This window comes from Salvelinus fontinalis, chromosome 13 (assembly GCF_029448725.1).
Source record: "Salvelinus fontinalis isolate EN_2023a chromosome 13, ASM2944872v1, whole genome shotgun sequence".
Taxonomy (NCBI): domain Eukaryota; kingdom Metazoa; phylum Chordata; class Actinopteri; order Salmoniformes; family Salmonidae; genus Salvelinus; species Salvelinus fontinalis.
In genome coordinates this window covers 38,439,730-38,463,727 of record NC_074677.1, presented here as the reverse complement: position 1 = coordinate 38,463,727, position 23,998 = coordinate 38,439,730, and the positions used below count along the sequence as shown (strand labels likewise).

Here is a 23,998-nt window from a genome sequence, read left to right as displayed (position 1 = left end):
CCCTGTAATGAGTAGGTGTGTCCAAACTTTTGACTGGTACTGTACTTATGCTCTCCATACACTCATTCAAATCAATGTATGCTTTATTACAATTTGGACACTGACACTACAGTATGATATATAATGCCATAACTTATAATATGACTATGATATATGACATGTTCATGGACAATCATGGACCATAGAAACTGACCTTTTATCCTTTTGTATCAGTCAGATATGGTGGACCAAAATATCTTGAACTTCCTCCATGAGCGTGAGCATGGGGAGGTCTATAAGCTGCTATCATCCCACATGCTGATGACTGACCCCATCTCTGCTGACATCCTGGACAGTGAGTATTTATTCCTCCTTTTCACTGTCTCAGTACCCCCCTTCTCAGACCGTCAGTACTGGGTCCATCTCCGACCAAGGGACCACCAGAAATGCTCAGCTTAGAAGATGGATGTGTATTTTACAATAGTGTTGTTTGATGAGAAGTTTGCAATGTTCTTGCCTGTCTCAGAGTGTCTTGGACTTGTGGTGATGAGAAGTCATCTGTGATGTCTAATCAGAGAGTCCATCACCGTATTAATGAGCTTTTACATAAATAGTATGGGTGACATTTAACAAACATTTAAACCATAATTATGTTCTTGTTCATCCACAGGTCTTAACTAGGGTAGCTGAATAAACATTTGTTCTATTTTGTTATTGGCACTATGTTACAGAACAATTATTCAAGTTGGATATCACTTATTTCATGGATGATATCCCCATGTCATTAATTATACATCAAAGCATGCAGTGGCCGAGCAGTCCCACACCAAAGCCTCCAACACAAGCAGCGATTTTATTCCAGCAGTGGGGAAAATTCTGTTTGACACAGTGTTAAATCTCTCCTGTAGGCATCCATCCAGTTCTATTGTATTTACATGACTATTGCCAACTTTAGGAGTTCACACTGTACTGTACTGTTCTTCTGCGGACCATTCAGCGCGCTGTGTTTTATGGACCACCTGCTGTAGACGTCTGACTGCCAATATTTTCACGTGATTCTACATGTAAAATCGGTGCGCACTTGGTATAGCAAATTACGGCCAGCACTCTGTTCAGATGTGCTAAGTACGCTCGGCTATAAAACGCTATTGGTGTATTGGAGCCCTTAAATATAGAGCAGGTTGCCGTTTATTGGATTGCTGGACAGTGTGGTCCTATGATGAGTCCTTTAGCTAAAAATAGTATCTGGTCTAGCAGCGTGGATAGGAGTTTTAATCACTGTTATGGTAGCGTCAGTAATCCACAACAGTGCTGCCTGTATCTAGGGCTCTAGAGACTGACCTCAATCCCACGCTACAATTGTGCTCTTCTGAGAAAGAGAGCGGTATGGAATCGTCTAGGTCTATGTTTAGAACTACAGGAATAGAAAGCATAGACTGTATTCCTGTACGATACTGTGTCTGGAATAATCATCATCTCCTCCTAGCCTCATTCACAATAGGCAATTCCTGTTTTTGTCTTTCATCTCTTTTCTTTCATGTAAAACAACACTGCTTCAGGCCTCCCGAGTGGCGCAGTGGTCTAAGGCACTGCATCGCAGTGCTAGCTGTGCCACTAGAGATTCTGGGTTAGAGTCCAGGCTCTGTCGCAGCTGGCTACGACCAGGTAACCCATGGGGCGGTGCACAATTGGCTCAGCGTCATCTGGGTTAGGGGAGGGTTTGGCCAGCAGGGATGTCCTAGTCCCATCGCGCACTAGCGACTCCTGTGGTGGGTAGGGCGCAGTGCACGCTGACAGGTCGCCTGGTGTACGGTGTTTAAAAAAAAATATATATATTTTGGGGGGGATGGATCAGCTTCAATATTGTGGATAGATTGTTGCTTTCATCAATGTAATTGTCTGCATCAGTTCCAATCCCCCATATATTTTTGGGGTAAATATACATACATACAGTGGGGAGAACAAGTATTTGATACACTGCCGATTTTGCAGGTTTTCCTACTTACAAAGCATGTAGAGGTCTGTAATTGTTATCATAGGTACACTTCAACTGTGAGGGACCAAATCTAAAGTCAGTGGAGGCATTCTCTTGACCCAAGGTAACCCATTTAAAGAGGAGCCATGCACTCGCTAGAAAATGACATGACCGTGACCATGTGTCTGGATGAAGAATATTTGGAACATCATCAGTGCTCAGTTTGTAAGAGTGTGTTGATGGCACAGACACATACATACTCCCCCTCGTCCTCTCCCCCACTGGTCTCGTTCCCCTGCCAAGTAAAACCTCAGCTGTAGGAACAACACTGCTGAGCTGTCCTATGACAACTGAGACAAACTATGTTGGGTTGAATGCCATTCACCGGGAGCTGTGTGATATCCAGCCACGAGAGAAAGGCCAAAATGTCTGAGCTGTCAGCAGTTGTGAGGAGCAGAAGTTGTAATGGCAAAAATAATTATTGTCATCATTCTTTTCCCTGAGATTCACCAGCTCTGTCAGAGATTCATCCATTGCACTGTCATGACGTTGCACTCTTTGAGTACAGCAAACAACCTCAGGTCGTAAATTCCTGGAGGAGATTATCTCCTCATGGCCACAGTATAGACTCTATACTGTGGCCATCAAAACTTGGAACGCACTTCCTGTCACATACCACACACTGCAGCGTGTGAGTATTGCTGTATTGACCATGTTTGGATCTACGTATGCATGTGAGCAGTCATTCTCACATCTTAAAAACATCAAGTACAACCTACGATCACGTTTAACGGATGAAAGCCTCAACGCTTGCATGAAGCCTAACCTCACCAAGTACCAACCAGACTACAAAGACATCAGCAAATCCATGCACCCCCAGAAGTCGCATTAATGGTGAGTATTATAACAACATTATTTAAGAATAAATTCAGAGGCTTATTATACTGACATTTAGGTGAATTCACTTTTAAAATATATTATATGGCTCTCACTGAAATAAATTTCCGTTTTTTTTGCTTTCATGGCTCTCTTAGTCAAAAAGGTTCCCGACCCCTGGTATAGAGAGAGAGAGGGAGTTCTCATAGAGAGAACAAAGGAATTTCTTCCACCTCACAGAACTTGAGGTCCGAACAACATTTATGTTCTGGAGAATGTATAAAAGATCGGTGAAGAATCCAGCTACGAACTGGTCCATTTGGTACAATTTTGTGAAACTCATGGGAGACAATACGGCCACTTTACCATAACGCTGTTTATATAATAGCCTCAGATATGAGGCTTACATTTAATTGTTGTATAAGATGAATGAGTGAGGATGATACTGTTTGTGAAATTGTGTAATGTGATTTTGGACTGTTTAATGAAGGAAACTCCAATTCCCTTTTAGAGTTTAACTACATCAGAGGACCGCCCATGAGCACAGTTATGGTCGGGCATCCTGGGACAGGCCCTTTTCTGCTCTTCCGAATAAAACCCCCACCCGGGTTTTCTATCACCAGACTGAGTTTACCTCAATTATGAGAGGGCCAAGGTTTGAGAGGAGACCATAAACCTGAGTATAAGCTAAGGGTTGAGTAGATGGCTGAATCTTTTAACCATACCACGTGGTTAAACTCTTAGACTATCGATACCGACAGAATAAGAACAAGTCTTTGATATTAATTACTAGTCTGCAGCTAGGAATTCGGTATCATTGAACGCGAAGACCGACAACCGTCGAAACTTCTATTCTATAACGACATGAATGAATGTCACTCTAAACTATCCATTTCTACCCACGACAGAGAGAGGGCAAACAAACTCTCCAACAGAAACAAACTTTTCAACAGAGATCCCGACGACACACTGAGTGTAAATATATATATTGATTGCAATTATTCCCGAATGAGTGAGCGTTCATGTGCAAAGGATTAGCATTTCAATTGTTATAATTATCAACTTTGTAGTGTCTCATCTCAGTTGACCCCCACTTCCCTTTTTGTCCACCAAGCCGCGATACCGGTTTACGCCCACTAGGGAAACTCCGTTATCATTTCTATCTACTGTTTGTTTATGCATTTCTGTGAATTACTTAGTTAGTAAATAAATATTTTAAGACAATTTATGTATGGATGAGTCATAGTGAAGACTGGGTTCGTGCAGATAACCAACAATTTACGATGTTTGGAATGAGACTAATATGAGGTAAATAATTCATTAATTCGAAGACCAAGTGATCAGATATTCAAATATCTGAAAGTTATATTAGGAAAATTATAACTTTATAATCTGAATATTTTCCTTGGTGCCCCGACTTCCTAGTTAATTACAGTTACATGATTAATCAGTTTAATCGCGTAATAATAATTACAGAGAGTTATTTGATAAATAAGTCTTCAGTTTAATGATGCCAAAGACACGACAGCACTCACATAAAATATGAAACTATTTGAAAACAGAGTTTATCATGTTGCACCATGAAGACTACAAGAAGATATACACTACATGACCAAAAGTATGTGGACACCTGCTTGTCCAACATCTCGTTCCAAACTCATGGGCATTAATATAGAGTTGGGTCCACCTTTGCTGCTATACCAACCTCCACTCTTCTGGGAAGGCTTTCCTCTAGCTGATGGAACATTGCTATGGGGACTTTCTTCCGTTCAGTCAACAGGGGCATTATTGAGGTTGGGCATTGATGTTGGGCGATTAGGCCTGGCTCACATTCCAATTGATCCCAAAGGTTTACGATGGGGTTGAGGTCAGAGCTCTGTGCAGGCCAGTCAAGTTCTTCCACACCGATCTCGACAAACCATTTCTGTATGGACCTCGCTTTGTGCACAGGGGAATTGTCATGCTGTAACAGGAAAGGGCCTTCCCCAAACAAAGTTGGAAGCACATAATCGTCTAGAATGTCATTGTATGCTGTAGCATTAAGATTTCCCTTCACCCGAACCATGAAAAACAGCCCCAGACCATTATTCCTCCTCCACCAAACTTTACAGTTGGCACTATGCATTGGGGCCGGTAGTGTTCTCCTGGTATCTGCCAAACCCAGATTCGTCCGCCAGATTGTGAAGCGTGCTCCAGAGTCCATTAGTGGCGAGCTTTACACCACTCCAGCCCACGCTTGGCATTGCGCATGGTGATCTTAGGCTTGTGTGCGGCAGCACGGCCATGGAAACCCATTTAATGAAGCTCCCGACAAACAGTTCTTGGGCTGACGTTGCTTCCAGAGGCAGTTTGGAACGCGGTAGTGAGTGTTGCGGTAGTGAGGACAGACGATTTTTACGCGCTTCAGCACTCGGCGGTCCCGTTCTGTGAGCTTGTGTGGCTTACCACTTAGCAGCTGAGCCGTTGTTGCTCCTTGACATTTCCACTTTACAATAACAGCACTTACAGTTGACCGGGGCAGCTCTAGCAGAGCAGAAATCTGTTAAACTGACTTGTTGGAAAGGTGGCGTCCTATGACGGTGCCATGTTGAAAGTCACTGAGCTCTTCAGTAAGGCCATTCTACTTCCAATGTTTGTCTATGGAGATTGCATGGCTGTGTGCTCGATTTTATACACCTGTCAGCAACGGGTGTGGCTGAAATAGTCGAATCCACTCATTTTAAGGGATGTCCACACTATATATATATATATAAAAGTATCTAAGAAAGGAAGAGCCTATAGAGGATGTCTAAATATAACCTGGTAATGGGTTATTTGCTTTGGCAGTAAAAGAAAATCTCAATTAATTTTTCTTTACGACGAGCATTGTGTTTTATTGAAGACACTCCAGCTAACTCCCATCTGCTCTTTTTTTCCAGGTAAGACACACATTGAGTTCTGCTGTCATTTAGCCAGAGGAAACAGCCACCCAAAGGAACCGCCTACATATGAGTATGTTAAGTTTGTCGGAGATTTGAAGTTTCATAACAATGGTGAGTGTTTTTGTCTTTCTACCTCCAGATCACTTGACATTGGAATGTTGTGTAACACTTTGCAATGTTTTAGTTCCCAAATATTTTTTTCTTGACATATTCGCATAACAACAGAAGTGACTTTCCCAGAACTATTGATTATAATCTGTATTTTATGTGCCATTTCATCTTTAGCTACTGACTGAGCTACAAACTGATAAAAGGACACTTAACTATGTAGTTATATTAATAAGGCCAACCTCTGCATTCTATTAAGTTTGGAATGAAGATTTGTGCCATAAACCAGATGTTATGTCATGAAAACTTACTCAAGACATAAAGCAGGCAGACTATCAAACAGGTTTTTAAACCGTTTCAGAACTGCATATCTCATTGTTGATCACTATTCAAATATCAGGCTAATTGACTGGAAAATTAGACGTATGAGGAAGTGTTTCCCTCTCTTCTGAAATGACACTCCGTATTGTTAGGTATTTCCATACTCTTTAAAGTGCGGGACTTCCAGTCGTTTGAATAGCATAATGCCATAGTAAGGTCACCAGAGGGTGTGTTGAGATGGAAAGATTATGTAAAGATATTTGGCACTCGTAGAATAACCCCACACGGCCAATCATAGATTTTTCAGTCTGATTTGCCATTACCCTCGACTCTTAGCTGGAGATCACTACTCCAGTCCTCAGGGGCCACAGTGCTGCTGATTTTCCTTTCTCCAATTAGTGTGTGATTAAAGAGGCAAGGACAAAAAACCCAGCACATACTGATGTGGCCAGGAAACACAGTTGACTTTGTTTCACAGCGCCTACATCCTCTCGTAACAGATATACCTGTGTGGGGTTGATGGTTATCACTCAGTGTCTATAATATACTGTTGTAATACACCTAATGGATTGTAGTTGTTCATTCATATTTGCTGTTCCTACATCCGTCCTCTGGTGAGATATTTAGAGTGACTGTTGTTTCTGACAGTGCCTACATCCTCTTGTAATGGGTTTGATTTGACATTACCAAAAACCCTGCCGTCATCGCTGGAAGAGCAGGTCTGCCTTGTTGCCACTGTACGATTGGTCACTCCACAATTTTTAAAGGTAAGATCATGTTTCTTTTGCTAAATCTTTGCTGATTCTATTTGAGAACAGAGGGTTTATGTTTGTGGATATTACGTGTAAAGAACGGTGGAAAAGTGTTGAACAGGGAGCAAAAAATAGTACATTTTGAAAATCCTTGTAAGGCCTGTTTTAGAGGTTTTTCCATTGTGAATCTTCATATTATATGCATGTAAAGTCATGTACTTATTGAGTCATGAAAGAGTAAGACAGTAAAACAGTTCTCAGATCTGGGACTTGAATAATACTCCATATGTCAGAACTATACATTTTGAAGATAGAACCTTATAATTCCAAGTCCTTGACTTCCAAGTCCTTGATATCTTATGCGATAGCCCTCTTTTGCAACCAGTTTTGCAGAAGAATGGCTCTGGCTAACATAAATACCTTGGAACATGTTTAAGGCCCATTGGAGAGGCATTGTTGTTTTGTCTGATATCATTCTATATATCAATACGAAAACTTCCCATAGAATGAGTATTTCACCCAAAAATATAAACTTTGCACATTTCATGGATAACTAGCAAATAGTTTGCTTACTATGGGCATCAGAGACCAGACAATTATATACGTTTACTGATACAGATGTAAGCTTCATCAATGTTCCTAGTTATTTGTCATTTTAGTTAACTATGGCTTTAACAAATATATGGTGAACATGAATTAATGTACTTGATAATGTGGTTTGAAGGAAGTGTATTCTCTAAATTTATAAATTACTTTACTATGAAATAACCTTTTTACTCAAACCAGATCCACTTTTGAGAAAAACAATGTTACAATTACAACCTGCTCCTCAAAAAAAAAACACATTTACAAATGTCCCAGGATTTTGATACTCTGTACTCTTACCTTTAAGGTGAGGGACATCATGAGGAATTCATCACTGCAAAACAGTTCTGATGCTCAATAACTCAAATCTAGACTTTTCACAGATAGAACTTTTTATAATTCCAAGGTAGAATAGGTTTTATAGGATTTGAGGACTGGTCTTAAATTAATATTTTTGTTTCTTTGACCAGGATTTGTGTAATGTGGAAGGTCCCTGTGATGAATTCACATCCAGACACAGCCTTGAATGGAAGTTCCTGTTCTTAGATCACAGGTAAGAGGAGCTGAGAAACATTAACATCTTGTCTTCCATCTGTTATCAGTCTTTAATTTGATACGTTTCATAGCCTGATGGAAAGCTACACTATCATCGATGCCCATCTAATGACATCCTCTAGGCTGCACATCTTTAACACTACAGGAACACATAGATTTAAGAGGACAACTGCTGTTCTCTCCTTTCCCTATGTTGGCATTAACATGATATTGTTGTTTGTAAACTCTGTCAACTGGTGTGTCATACTGCCACGCTGTGTGTCCCTTGGTTACTTGCCATCTGATTGGCTTTGGGTGATCAGGCTCAGTGATCAGCAGACTGCTGGTGCTGCTAGTAGCGTGACTGACTGATTGTGCTAGTTTCCACCATGTGGCCGGGCCTCCTCACCCAGTAAGGCCTTTAAACCTGCTGCCATGCCATGGATAGTGACAGGGAGCCCCAAGATTAGTCTGCAACACCAAGTGATAACGGCCCAGTAAGAAACAGCTCAGACTGCTACGTTCTATCATTCATGACACCAGCGCTGCAGTATCAAATCAAATCCATTAAAATGTGTTTTTTTCACGTTTATTCTATTACAGACACATTAATACATACATTTAAATTACATGATGTGAGCTGAACATAAAATAGAAAATTAACAAATATATAAAAACATTTTCCTTAAAGTATAATTATTTGCAAGTACTAGTGTTAATGTCCCCACTACAACAACAAAAATACTTAAATACATGTAATTTTGTCTCTGAAACATTTAATTGAAATACTGTAGAATTCCATTAATTCCTATGGACGTCTGCTTCTTCTGGGAAGTGCCAATATGGCCAACCGGTGGCTTCAAAGCCTCTCATTGGCCAATAGATAGCATCAGCAATCCAGGGTTTATATATTATTGGGTAAAACCAGGGGAGGAAATTGTACGTTGTGTCCTCTGCTGCTATAATTGGACATCTACTGTGCTATGTGCTGGGTTACAAGAATGGCTGCCTCCATAATGTGACCTGCATGCCATTCTGAATTTGGCTTATGGGGGCCTAGGCTAAATGGATTTAACTGAGCATTGATGAATGAAATGCATCAAGTGAGCCAAAATCAAGTCATAATCATAGCTGTGATTATACAACATTGCCATTTTTAGGTGATATTCTGTCAATGTGTCATATCAGTATGCATAAGATGAGATTCTATTTCCCTGTGTGCTTGAGATCGTACAGACTTGTTAGGTTTATTTAATCATAATGTTTATGAATTTTTCAATGTACTTGTTAAGGTAGTTATGGAATTATCAATCAAGTTGTTCTCTCCAGGCTATAAAATGGTAAATTCCGACAAAATAAATACTGTAGTTATTGTCCCAGTTTAACCAGTGTGTTGTTGTCATAAAACAGTTTAATATCTTGATTATTCTCTCTCTTCAGAGCTTCACCAGTCATCGGGTACTTGCCCTTTGAGGTTCTTGGGACTTCTGGCTATGATTACTATCATGTGGATGATTTGGAGCTTATATCGCGGTGTCATAAGCAATGTAAGCAACTCTCTCCACGTTCTCTCTCTTTCACCCCCCCCCCCCTCCCCCTCTCCTACCCTATCTCGCTCTCCCTCACTACCACAGGATCCAGGCAGCCATTTCACAGAAATAGGTCATCCTGCTGTAGTTACATTTCTATTTCTGCTTCACCAATGAGCATAAAATGCCTGGAACTATGAGGCTGCTTAGTTTTTCACCCCTGCCCTGATATTTTAGGATGATGCAAACATCTCCTACCTTGTACACTGTGAACTAGGGCAGTGTGGTGTAGTGGTTTGTATATGCCTGACTGCTGAAAACATCCCTCTGTGTTGTGTTGTCTTCACAGTAATGCAGTTTGGGAAGGGTAAATCCTGCTACTATCGGTTTCTAAGCAAGGGTCAGCAGTGGATCTGGCTCCAGACACACTACTACATTACATACCACCAGTGGAACTCCAAGCCAGAGTTCATAGTGTGCACTCACACAGTCGTCAGGTAAACCTAATTCCTCTGTCTCTCTCTGTCATGTTTGGTTTTGTATATTCTAACGCCCCCTGAGGGTGAGAAAGTTATCGCCTCCCTATAGTTCAAGATCAGTCTAGTGTAGAGCTATTGAACGTTATCTACTGCATTAGGGGTCTGTGGTATCTGTCTGTCATTTGATATTGTACATTTAGGATGAATATAATGGGAAAGCTTGACTTATGGGCAGATCATTTGACATTTGATCTTTCTTTCTATTGCACTCTTTCACGGACTTGTAGTTATGCGGAGGTGCGAGCGGAGAGGAGGAGAGAGTTTGGCTTGGAGGAGACGTCCCCTGACATGGCCACTTCGTCATCCATGAAGGTATGAAGAAGAGACTCTTACGATCAAATATAAATGATGAATCGTGAAGAATGTTACAATAACATACAGTATTCAAGTTTCATAATGCGGAGCCATTTTACCAAGTCGAGTTCCAGTTGTAGTAATCATGTACAGTAGTGCTTTACTTCCCACTCCTATGTCAGTGTTCAGAACTGAATGGGATGGTGAATTGCCATGCAAATATGGCGCTATCCAGTGTCAGGCTGTTGTGTGAATTCAGGGTTAAAGCAGATGTGTTCCAAATCTTGTTTTTAGTGCTGTCAGTACTTAATGCTCCTCTATCCTGTGTGTTTCAGGCTCAGGAGGTGTACTTGGACATCTGTCCCAATCTGGACCCCCCCGAACTGGACAGGATGAGCGGGGCACGCTCAGTGTCCTCCCACAGCTCCCGGAAGTCCTCCCACACAGCCCTGTCCGACACAGCATGTGAGTCCCCCTGCTGCTCTCTTTGTCCAGCTAACCCAAATACCCCCATACTGGATCGGTCCGTTCCGACTTGAACCCTGTACCATACAACACCAATCTCACCCTAATCCAAACTCTACACCACCACACACTTACTTAATGTATACTATTTTTAATTTAGATGGTTAATTATGAAGTATGCATAACCTTCTACAGTACCAATTGCTACATTTTTCCCAGCAGCCAACTCATCTTTGCGGTACACAGATGCTTGCACACCATCACGGCAGTCTGCATCCATCGCTGGGACAGAGAAGAATTTGTCCAGACTCGCACCCAGTAGTGCAAAGGTCAGCTCACCTCATTATGCCAGTGGAAAAACCAATACATGTGAAAGAACATTAGCCCGGAGTTAGCATCCAGGATCCAGCTCAACTCCCTGTTTTGTTTTCCTTCTCCTTGTAGACTTTGGGGCTAAACTCTTTTGACCTCCTTCCCCAACTAAGCCTCCCCCTTTCTCCTACCTGCAGCCAGCACTCTGCAATGGTTGGTGTTGAGCTTTCCTGTCTGTCACCTGCCTGCCTACTCACTGTTTGTCTTGTAGTCTCACAGTATTATGACGGCTTGTTCTTGTTTGTTGGTTTACTTCCTCGTTAAATTGCGTGAAATGATTCCACACCCACTTGATTTTAGACTACACCAACGTCATTTAGGATTATCATAATTTAGATGTAAATATAGATGTTTAAATTCTACACTGAACAAAAATATAAACGCAACATGCAACATTATCAAAGACTTTACTCAGTTACAATTCATACAAAGAAATCAGTCAATTGAAATAAATAAATTAGGCCCTAATCTATGGATTTCTAATGACTGGGAATACAGATATGCATCTGTTGGTCACAGATACCTTGAAAAAAGGTAGTGGCTTGGATCAGAAAACCAGTCAGTATCTGGTGTGACCACCATTTGCCTCATGCGGCGTGACATCTCCTTCGCATAGAGTTGACCAGGCTGTTGATTGTGGGCTGTGGAATGTTGTCCCACTCCTCTTCGAAGTTGCTGGATATTGGTGGGAACTGGAACACGCTGTCGTACGCGTCGATCAGGAGCATCCCAAACATGCTCAATGGGTGACAAGTCTGGTGAGTATGCAGGCCATGGAAGAACTGGAACATTTTCAGCTTTCAGGAATTGTATAAAGATCCTTGCGACATGGGGCCATGCATTATCATGCTGAAACATGAGTTGATGGTGGCGGATTAATGGCTCGACAATGGGCCTCAATATCTCATCACGGTATCTCTGTACATCCGAAAGGCCATCGATAAAATGCAATTGTGTTCGTTGTTCCGTAGCTTATGCCTGCCTATACCATAACCCCATTACCACCATGGGGCACTCTGTTCACAACATTGACATCAACAAACCGCTCGCCTACACAATGCCATACACGCTGTCTGCCATTTCAGTTTCCTGTACAGTTGAAGCCGGGATTCATTTGTGAAGAGCACACTTCTCCAGCGTGCCAGTGGCCATCGAAGGTGGGCATTTGCCCACTGAAGTCGGTTACGACGCCAAACTGCAGTCAGGTCATGACTCTGGTGAGGACGACGAATAGGCAGATGAGCTTGCCTGAGATGGTTTCTGATAGTTTGTGCAGAAAGTCTTTGGTTGTGCAAACCCACAGTTTCATCAGCTGTCCGGGTGGCTGGTTGCAGACGATCCTGTGGGTGAAGAAGCTGGATGTGGAAGTCCTGGGCTGGCACGGTTACAAGTGGTCTGCGGTTGTGAGGCTGGTTGGACGTACTGCCAAATTCTCTAAAATTACATTGGAGGCGGCTTATGGTAGAGAAATGAACATTCAGTTGTCTGGCAACAGCTCTGGTGGTCTTCCTGTAGTCAGTATGCCAGTTGCACACTCCGTCAAAACTTGAGACATCTGTGGCATTGTGTTGTGTGACGAAACTGCACATTTCAGAGAAGAATTATATTGTCCCCAGTACAAGGTGCACCTGTGTAATGATCATGCTGTTTAATCAGCTTCTTGATATGCAACACCTCAGGTGGATAGATTATCTTGGCAAAGGAGAAATGCTCACTAACAGAGATGTAAACAAATGTGTGCACAACATTTTAGAGAAATCATCTTTTTGTACATATGGAGCATTTCTGGTATCTTTTATTTCAGCTCATGAAACATGGGACCAACACTTTACATGTTGCTTTCATATTTTTGTTCAGTGTAGATGCAAAACTACTATTCTCACGTATGTCAAAATTGTCTCAAGATGATCACTTCAACTCATCTGAAATGAGGCCCAGTAAAAGCATCTCCTACATCTACATGATATGGAAACAAGAAGAGCTGGAAGTGCTAATCAAGCTGTAATGATTGGGAGAGGGATTTCTATGGTCCTCAAGTTATTGAGTGCTGTATTTCTGAACTACTGTAAAGCCCTCCTTGGCTCTGAAAATGTGTGTGAGCAGCTGTGAAGGCTTGTGCCAGAGCATGACCCATACATGGTACTGTGATATGAACCGCCTTTATCATGATGGCTGTCTATCCTATTCTTCCAGTCGCAGCAACAACAACAGAAGCCACAGCAGCAGCAACAGTCCATGTACCAGCAGCAGCCTCAGCTAGGTGTCATGCACCAGCTCAAGGAGCAGCTGGAGGAGAGGACACGCATCCTGCAGATGGACATCAAGACTCAGCAACAGGAGCTGCATGACATCAAGGAGAAGCTGCAGCTGGCTAACCTCCAGGTAACCCTGCTTACCTCTAGTCAGACGCCCTGCCTAAAACAATCCCTAAAGCTAAGCTAATTGTTGTACAGTGGATACAGTAGCTAATCCCTCCCTCGTGTGTGTGTGTGTGTGTGTGTGTGTGTGTGTGTGTGTGTGTGTGTGTGTGTGTAGATGTTGTTACAGCAGCCGGTCCACTGTGACTTTGGCCAGGTTCAGCATCAAGGTCCAGGGAGACCAGCCCAGCAGCAGGCCCAGTCTGGGGTGATAAGGCAGACCGCGAGCCACTCCAAACAGCCTCTTCATGGAGCCCACGGCTCGTCCCCGCACTCTCTCCTCACAGAGCACAGCACACCCTCCCCTCAGGTACCCCAGCTCTCCCTCTGTACTCTTATCCCAATAGCTTTCAACTTTTACTTTGTATAGAGTAAGCAGGGTAATATTCTGTCAAAATATAGAAGGAATTGGGTTTTGCATGACTGTAGTCAACCTGGTGGTAGTTTCAGTGTTGTTGTTGCTTTAGGTGCAGAAGAGGTTGATAAGGAGTGCAGGCGGGCAGATGCAGGCGGTCAGTCTCCCGGTGCAGACCCATGCCAACTTGACCATGCCCTTCTACAGCAACCCCATGATGTTCTCTCAGCAGACGCCCGCACAGGCACTGCAGGACGCAAACCAAAGACACTCAGACTCTGAGTTTAGCCAAGAGAGACAGCTACGGTGAGCCCTACAGACAGTAAACCACTCAGTCTGATTTCTTGTTGCGGAATTATTTTCAAGAACATGTTGTCGAAAGTCTGTTCTTCATGGTCAGTGTAACTCAGCCTTTAGTTTGGTCTAAATTGAAGCAACTTGTAACTCAGTACATTTTGGGAAACAATTGACATGGGAAGCTGTATTTTATCAAAACAAAGCTTTATGAGTTGAAGTTGAAATCATATCTACATTGTATGAATTCCGAATGAAAGAACACCTGCTTAACACGTGCTTACTCTAACCTTGAAGAGAAAGTAACTAGAAGAAAAAGTTTAGGGTTACATTGGAGAGGTAATAGTCTCCTTGAGTCACGATACCTTTTGTCCTGTCCATTGTACTCACACTGTGTTTGGAAAATTGAGAAATATATCACGGGTGGAAAATAACAGCTTGTGCAGTCTGTCCCCATGGCCCAGGAGGCTTCTTTTTTTTTTAATTTTTTTTTTTAGAAAGGTCAGAGTATTAGCTTTGAGAATGACATAGACTGTTCTTTCTGGCAGCATGCTGCTCAACCAGCCAGTGCAGACACTCGTACCTGATAGCAGTGTTAGCTCCCAGGCTTCCCAGTGCAACACAGCCATCCAGCAAACCAAGTAAGTGTGTGTTTGAGTGTGTGTGTGTGTAATCATTATGTTGACTCTTTATGCTGTTGGTTATTTGACGTACAGTACCAGTCAAAGGTTTGGACACACCTCAAGTTTTTTTCGTTTTTAAAACTATTTTCTACATTGCAGAATAATAGTAAAGACATCAAAACTATGAAATAACACATATTGAATCATGTAGTAACCAAAAAAAGTGTTAATGCGTTTGAACCAATCACTTGTGTTGTGACAAGATAGTGGTGGTATACAGAAGATAGCCCTAGTTGGGAAAATACCAAGTCCATATTTTGGCAAGAACTATTCAAATAAGCAAAGAGAAACAACAGTCCATCATTACTTTAAGACATGAAGGTCAGTCAATATGGAACATTTCAAGAACTTTCAAAGTTTCTTCAAGTGCAGTCGCAAACCCCATCATGTGCTATGATGAAACTGGCTCTCATGAAGACCGTGTAACGGTCCTGACCAGTTTTATGTTGTTTTTGTATGTGTAATTGGTCAGGGCGTTAGTTTTGGGTGGGCAGTCTATGTTATCTGTTTCTATGTTGGTTTTGGTTGCCTGGTATGGCTCTTAATTAGAGGCAGGTGTTTTGCGTTCTCCTCTAATTAAGAGTCATATTTAGGTAGGGTGTTCTCACTGTTTGTTTGTGGGTGATTGTCTCCTGTGTCTGTGTCGATGTTACACCATACGGGAATGTTTCGGTTTGTTCGTGCGTTTATGTAGTCTGTTCCTGTGTCAGCGTGCTTCGTGTATTTGTAAGTTCGTTTGTTCAGGTCTGTCTACATCGTTTTGTTATTTTGTTAGTTATATCAAGTATAGTTCGTTTTCGTCTTTGTCTGTTTTGTTTATTTAATAAATCATCATGTATTCAGAACCCGCTGCGCCTTGGCTCGATCACTACTCCACCTCTTCTTATGAAGAGAGAGAGGAACGCCGTTACAGACCGCCACAGTAAAGGAAGTCCCAGAGTTACCTCTGATGCAGATGATAAGTTCATTACAGTTACCAGCCTCAGAAATTGCAGCCCAAATAAATGCTTCAGAGTTCAAGTAACAGACACATCTCAACATCAATTGTTCAGATGAGACTGCGTGAATCAGGCCTTCATGGTCGAATTGTTGCAAATAACAACTACTAACTACTACACCAATAAGAAGAAGAGACTTGCTTGGACCAAGAAACACGAGCAATGGACATTAGACCGGTGGGAATCTGTCCTTTGGTCTGATTAATCCAAATTTTAGATTTTTGGTTCCAACCGCTGTGTCTTTGTGAGATGCAGAGTAGGTGAACGGATGATCTCCACATGTGTGGTTCCCACTCTGAAGCATGGAGGAGGAGGTGTGATGGTGTGGGGGTGCTTTGCTGGTGACACTGTCTGTGATTTATTTAGAATTCAAGGCACACTTAACCAGCATGGCTACCACAGCATTCTGCAGGGATACGCCATCCCATCCCATTTGTTTTTCAACAGGACAATGACCCAACACACCTCTAGGCTGTGTAAGGGCTATTTGACTAATAAGGAGAGTGATGGAGTGCTGCATCAGATGACCTGGCCTCCACAATCACCCAACCCCAACCCAATTGAGATCGTTTGGGATGAGTTGGACCACAGAGTGAAGGAAAAGCAGCCAACAAGTGCTAAGCATATGTTGGAACTCCTTCAAGACTGCTGGAAAAGCATTACAGGTGAAGCTGGTTGAGAGAATACCAAGAGTCTGCAAAGCAAAGGGTGGCTAATTTGAAGAATGTAAAATATATTTTGATTTGTTTAACACTTTTTTGGATACTACATGATTCCATGTGTTATTTCATAGTGCTGATGTCTTCACTATTATTCTACAATGTGATCAATAGTAAAAATAAAGAAAAACCCTTGAATGAGTAGGTGTGTCCAAACTTTTGACTGGTACTGTATATGTAGTAAATGTAGTGAAATATGGGAACAATGAATGCATTTATCCTTGATATGAACTGAATGTACTTAAAACACATGATATACCCTTAGTTGCAAAGAATCACACCATACCCACATTTTAGCACTACTGATCTACATACACTGAGTGTACAAAACTTTAGGAACACCTTCCTAATATAGCGTTGCACCATCTTTTGTCCTCAGAACAGCCTCAATTCGTCAGGGCATGGACTCTACAAGGTGTCAAAAGAGTCCCATAGGGATGCTGGCCCATGTTGACTCCAATGCTTCACACAGTTGTCTGGATGTACTTTGGGTGGTGGACCATTCTTGACACACACGGGAAACTGTTGAGCGTGAAAAACCCAGCAGCGTTGCAGTTCTTGACACACTCAAACCGGTGTGCCTGGCACCTACTACCATACCCCATTCAAAGGCACTTAAATCTTTTGTCTGGCCTCTGGGCTCTATTTTAACAAACCTAACGCAATGGTAAATCTAAGCACAGACGGTAGTGATATAGTTTATGGGGTGTGGCAGAATTATTTTTGCTATTTTTACTATTACAAATATTGGCGGACTTGCTGGCATTGGCGTGAAAGGGCTGGGTTTTGATGAATAAACAAGTTGTGTGGGTGGCTTGGCCCCTCACTGGCCAATCAGAACGTGCTCCATGGCGAAGTATGTGGTTCCTTTAAGTTGTGTATTTATGGTCTTTTATACATTGAATCAACTCCAATTCCAATGTTAGTCCGTTATAGTTTGTTAAATGTCTTACAGAAATGAAATAACAAAATGTAGACCTATCTTTGCTAAATATGTTAACTTGAACCCATTTGCAGTCCACCTCTTCTAAGGAATTGCATGACTTCAGTAGCATTTTCACTGATATAGGGGCTAGGCCTACTATAAATTGCATTATGGCGGAGCATGGACATGGCAAACATTGTCAATAAGCAAGATTCAATTCATTATTGATAAGGCATAAAAAGAGAATTTAGGCAAAAACAAAACTCTAAGCAAAACTAATTTTTAAATAGGCTATGTCACACTTACAGGCACCATAATTTATCCTGTGGTCATATAATATTAAAACAATGCACACTATAAAGGGTTCTACGCACATCTAAACTTTCACAGTTGCTGGATCCAATATAAAGAGAAAGGGAGAATGTCCACTCACCTTTATACAGCTCCCTAATATGTTTTATGAAAATAGTTCTGATTATGTTACAGATCAGATCGTATTCACACATGTCCAGGAGTTGCATTGCATGCGCGCCACAGAGTTGTTACCATAAAACCAGGAAGGTGAATCATTCTAATAGGTTTGGTTGTAGTAAATTTAAACGAAAAACAAGCAATCCGTTTTTTTTTTTTTTACAACAATAAATGTAAAATGCAATGATATAAAATCGCTTGGATAAAAAAGATGCATTGCTGTTGAACCAGCCTTCATTATAGTAGGCCTAGGGTAAGGGAGTCATTATAGTAGGCCTAGGGTAAGGGAGTCATTATAGTAGGCCTAGGGTAAGGGAGTCATTATAGTTGGCCTAGGGTAAGGGAGTCATTATAGTTGGCCTAGGGTAAAGGAGTCATTATAGTAGGCCTAGGGTAAGGGAGTCATTATAGTTGGCCAGGGTAAGGGAGTCATTATAGTTGGCCTAGGGTAAGGGAGTCATTATAGTTGGCCTAGGGTAAGGGAGTCATTATAGTAGGCCTAGGGTAAGGGAGTCATTATAGTAGGCCTAGGGTAAGGGAGTCATTATAGTAGGCCTAGGGTAAGGGAGTCATTATAGTAGGCCTAGAATAAGGGAGTCATTATAGTAGGCCTAGGGTAAGGGAGTCATTATAGTAGGCCTAGGGTAAGGGAGTCATTATAGTAGGCCTAGGGTAAGGGAGTCATTATAGTAGGCCTAGGGTAAGGGAGTCATTATAATAGGCCAGGGTAAGGGAGTCATTATAGTAGGCCTAGGGTAAGGGAGGCATTGGTTTTGAAAATATAAAACGCAAAACAAGCAATTGTCACAGGAAAATAACTTCTAAATACGAGGTTCACCGGTTCAGATGTTCTCATTGCTCATTTCATGATGGGCATGGACACGTAGCTTACATCATGGAGGGGGTTTTACGCATGTCGAAAACGGCACCTGCATGGCTAAAATAACGTGGGTCTCCCTAAAATGCATAGATAAAAATGGAATGTCAGATCACTGTTTTGCTCCTGTCAAACGTTCTTCTTTTTTTTTTAAATAAAGCTTTGGTGATTAAGATGTAATTCAAAGTGGTCTCAGGATCCAAACCATTTATCGACAGTCTTGACTTTTTCGCAACTGCATTGGGCAGTGGGGAAAAAAATACTTAATTAAGAGGAGGGGAGGCTATGCTTGATTTTTAATCAAATAAAACGAAATGGGGTGAAAAGCATTCGTTTTTTTATTTTTCTAAATAATGTGCGTTTGACACTAACGCCGCCGTAACGCCAGCCGAAAATAGAGCCCTCTGAATGGCACACACATTCTGTACTATCAACATAGTAAACATATTTGACCTGTTGATTGCACCCACCCCTTCCCAGATACACCCTGGAGCAGCAGATGATGACCCCGTCGTTTCCCATGCAGCAGGTGAACTGCAACGCTGTCCTGGTCCCCTCTCCCGTCTTCACGTCCTCCATCATGATCCCTCACAACAGCTTTATCACGCACCAGGCCCAGCCCACCTATCATGCTCAGCAGCAGGCCTGCCAGCACTCTCTGCAGCTGCAGCAGCCCCAGCAGTTCTTTCAGGTACAGTAGTAGTCCTACTACTTGCAGTAGTGTGATAGCAGGCCTTGGGCTGGAGGGGTTTGGCTCACTCTGTAGAACTAATATCGCCTCACTTATGCCCTGATCCCTTTCTGTTGATAGATGCAGCCCCAAGGACTCTTACACAGTGGAACCACTCAGGCTTTTTTCCACACTACTAATGTCCCACAGCAAGGTACTGTCAGTTATATTCAACAACAACCGCAACAACAACAGCAGCAACAGCGGCAACACCACCATTCCCAAAACCAGCCTGGCAGCCTTTCAGACTTCCGAAATATGCTCACTCAGTAGCACCGAAGACACAGAGTGGTGAGATATCTTCTGAAACATATTGTTACAGAAGGTGGCAGAATTCTATGGGATGCATATAGAAGACACAGAGAGGCATATTTGGTCCCATGCTGTGCTGTGTTCTTCACTGTTTAAGAAGCCATTGTGGCTTTCTCTACACAGCAAAAACAAAACGTGAAAATGAAAATATTCGCTGCACCAACATCTCTGTCCCACTCCACTGTGCTACTGGGGGCCATGCTTACTCGTCATATTTCACCATGACACTGCTGGATGGAAAAGAACTATCAAAGTAATCAACAGGAAAAGCGTGCTGCTGTGTGTTTCCATGCAGATGTGTTATCAACAAAAAGAGAGGTTGTTAGGTGAGCCTTGTTGTGCACTGACTGTACTGTGTTCATACCATCTGTCCTGTTATTTCCAGAGAGTAAACACAAGCAGTGAGCATTTACTCCTTCAAAGTTGCATCTTCATTTCACATGAAAAACACTTGTCTGTAGGTTATGGTTTTGCTGTGCATACATATTTGTTTTGACATAGGAAGACTGTTATGAAACATAAAGGAAGGGGTTCATTTTGATGTTGGACGTGTCGTCTTTTCATCAAACATTCAATCAGCCATTCCCAGACATAGTTGATATCATTATTAAACACTGAAGTATATTCACCACTCAACACTTAGTCCATGTTTGGGGAAAAAATATTTTGCATGACTGACACAGCAACAAATGTCCTCATACAATTACTATTATTTTCATTATAGAATCAAATATTTAGACATGATTTTTTCTAAAAGCGAACAATAGTAACAATTAGTTATGGTAACATTTGTATTCAATAATTCATAAAGATCAAGCTTCATATTCTTTATTCACACCTTAATGGAAAGAGCAAACCTTATTAGTAGACTACCATAACATGTTTGTTTGTTTATCATACATTTCTAAACGAATTTAAGCTGTTCTACTGGGTGCGTTTTTAATCAGGCATTGAAAGATAAGTCAATAAGGTCTTAATGCCTTAACCGTCTCACAAGCATTAAAAGCTACTAACAGCACAGTAACAGTAGTTTGTTGCTCAAATCACCCAAGAACTCATTGTTTTGTATCAAGTGTAACAGATGCTGCAATGATTAGGAAGACATCACTAATGTATTGTAGTTGTCGTACATTGATTATGTATACTTTCATAACGTCATTTTTTTCTCAGGTTATTTGTGGAAACAAATATTCTCAGTATTACATTAACAATTTGTACTTTTCACAATTTGTTGGTTACAGTTTGTTTATATTTGGTCATCTTTGCAACTCAGCAGAATGTTGTTGATTTTTGGACTATAGAGACTATAAGTGTATTTATCCATGTATGAGTAATTGTGTCCATACACTGGTGATTTTAGGAATACTGTGTATGAACAAAATACTAACCAGAGACAAATGGCCTGCTAATGTAAATGACAATCAAACTGACGATTTAAAATAACTTTTTTTTTCAAGTTCCATACGTTTTCCCCAAATAACTACAACAGTAGGTATCTGACTTGAGTTGCCCCACGTTCATTAGATATTGTAATATTTTAATGGGAAAGTCCTACTGTGAAACACTTATATCCTGTCAAACAAAGAGGCTAATGTATGCCTCAGTTTCCCTTTACACTCACTAGCCATAACAAAATGGAACAACCTATTGGAATTCTAATCTAAACTAAATGTGCCATTTCACATGAAGTGAAGGTTGAAATGCATTGTGGAGTGATAAGAATCTTAAATTGTACAACGTTTATGACAATCCTACCAATCTCTGCTGTGGACATTGAGTCGTTATCACTTCATCGGTTACGGTCACTCTCACGAAGACTGGTGCTGTTCATCTTGGTTGAAGAGATCAAACAAAGTTCTAGAATTCTTATAGTATGTGCCGTTTTAAATTAGAAAAAAATATTTATGCTGTTGATATTATGTTTCTAGGCAAGTATGTACTCATGTAAAAAAAAAAGAGATATAGTTGTATACTATAAACTAATGTACTATGTGAATTAAATGGAAAAATCTTTAACATTCCTTCAACCATGAATATCAGCAATGTCTTTACTGAGGTACAGCTTGTATCTGCTAAAGACTTTGTTAGAATGACTTAATTCACACTAAAGACTCAGGTCAACTTTTCTCAGAGTGATGCTGGCATCAGGAAAGGGGGCCATTTAAGATTCAGTAAAACTTGTTGGCCTCTTGCTGGGGTCAGCCCAACATAAACATTGGATTAAGTGATATGAGCAACACATTGTTTCAACATAGTTACTGTGTCCGTTTGTTATTACTCTAAAGACACAACAGTGACTATTCAAGACCTACATGCAGATTTGTTTAGAAACAGTCCTGTTAACATACCCAATCCTTTTAAAATCCTGTTTGTTTATAGTCAGCAAAATATGTCCCCAGGTTGGCCTCCACTCAACCTTATCATTCAGAAAAAAACTCAGTTGTTGGTTCACTGTGCTCAATGCCCAATCATATAGTAAACTGCCCTTTGAAGCTGGTTGAAGGAACATGTAGTGTATGTTTAATTATCAAGCTCATAGAATAAGAGTAAACCATGTTCTCAAAATTGTCCAGTGTGCTCTCTAGCTAATCCTCCATCTTATGTAAAGAATTTGCTTTAGTTGCCCCTATTTGCATCCACAGGCAGTTATTCAATTTCCATTAACCCAGTCCCACAGATGATTTCCCAGAGGTCATACTGATAGCCATTGTGTGTTTGCTGTGTATTGCTTCAGTTTATACAAATGTTCATGTTTATTGGTATTTGTTTGTTAATTGTGATTGCTACACTATATCAAATGGTACTGTTTCTCTCTTTGATTCTGTTGAATCTGTCTCCCCAGCAGTAGAATACGCACTTTTTGTTTTACCGTTTGACTATAGTTTTATGTTCATTGATTCTTCATCAAGTGTCATTCTTTTTGTGACCTTGATTTTTGCATTTCTGACCTTTTAGAGGTGACTGCGCATCCTTGCAGTATATGGGGTGGAGAGTCCATGAATGAATACTGTATAAAATTTGCCAGGAAGAAGTAAGACACAAACAAAAAAGAACCTGGTACTGTACATAACAGCCATTTCATTGCAGAAAACTAATTGAAAATATTGTATTATAGAATGTACAAAAAATGTTTAGATTATATAGTTATTTTATAAGATGTCAAATAGATTGAATATATGTGTGTGTGTGTATGTATGTATGTTACATGATTTTAAAGTAAAACAAACAGAAGTATTTTGTAACACATTATTAAAGTGTCTTATTGGGGAGCTGAGTTTTTTTTATTTTCTTCAATTCAGCAAGTTGGTGTTGCACAGTTGATAATATTGTATGGCTTGTTTTTCTCTGTATATACCATCAAAAATAAAATTGTAACATATTAATATTGTTTTAAAATAAATTAATAAAAAAAGTTTACATTCTGAAACCGCTTGGATATTAATTTTGTGATAGTGATATTGAATTATTTCTACATCAATCTGGATAACATGCTATCTTTGAAAATAAATATATATATATAATACATTTGGTGCACTTTATTCTGCGTGTTTATTAACCCATTCATGTCAATATCAAAATACACAGGCCACATTGACATTTTAAGATTGACACTAGAAGTATGAAATAATGGAGGTATGCCGTACCAACGTGAGCATATCACAATTAACACAAAATGTCAAGAAAACTACAGAATAGTACACCATTATTTAACATTCCCGCATGTCAGTCACGTGAAAATTAGCGAATTGACTTTAAACCCGGTGGCATACGCTCCAATTTACCTTGTGGTTCGAGGAGACCAATTTTGCTAAGGCGGAGCTGTGAGTGGCCGAGACCCGAGGCGCGTGTGGACAAAAGTGGACTCATCAATTCAGGCTACAAGTGTAGGCCTAATGAAAATCGCAGAATGCCATTCATGAAATTGCGGGTGCACAGTTGGGGTTTGGATGCTGGAATTATTTTGTGA

General features: G+C 40.9%; 1 protein-coding gene across 5 annotated transcripts in view; it reads left to right on the top strand.

Annotated features, from left to right (window-relative positions):
* The window catches only part of LOC129868630 (neuronal PAS domain-containing protein 2-like), a 76,406-nt gene extending 52,948 nt beyond the window's left edge, over positions 1-23,458 (top strand). For 3 of the 5 annotated variants that reach the window (XM_055942775.1, XM_055942773.1, XM_055942774.1), the window contains exons 7-22: positions 214-334; positions 5,749-5,862; positions 6,829-6,947; positions 7,988-8,070; positions 9,492-9,598; positions 9,930-10,077; positions 10,347-10,431; positions 10,749-10,878; positions 11,098-11,207; positions 11,323-11,403; positions 13,444-13,632; positions 13,786-13,977; positions 14,135-14,328; positions 14,865-14,957; positions 19,470-19,680; positions 19,801-23,458. In XM_055942775.1, coding sequence (XP_055798750.1) covers positions 214-334; positions 5,749-5,862; positions 6,829-6,947; positions 7,988-8,070; positions 9,492-9,598; positions 9,930-10,077; positions 10,347-10,431; positions 10,749-10,878; positions 11,098-11,207; positions 11,323-11,403; positions 13,444-13,632; positions 13,786-13,977; positions 14,135-14,328; positions 14,865-14,957; positions 19,470-19,680; positions 19,801-19,992 — 2,169 coding nt within the window. In that variant the 3' untranslated portion in view covers positions 19,993-23,458. The remainder of the gene's footprint in view (positions 1-213; positions 335-5,748; positions 5,863-6,828; positions 6,948-7,987; positions 8,071-9,491; positions 9,599-9,929; positions 10,078-10,346; positions 10,432-10,748; positions 10,879-11,097; positions 11,208-11,322; positions 11,404-13,443; positions 13,633-13,785; positions 13,978-14,134; positions 14,329-14,864; positions 14,958-19,469; positions 19,681-19,800) is intronic. The other 2 variants (XM_055942776.1, XM_055942777.1) reach the window with 2 other exon arrangements.
* The last annotated feature ends 540 nt before the right edge of the window (positions 23,459-23,998 follow it).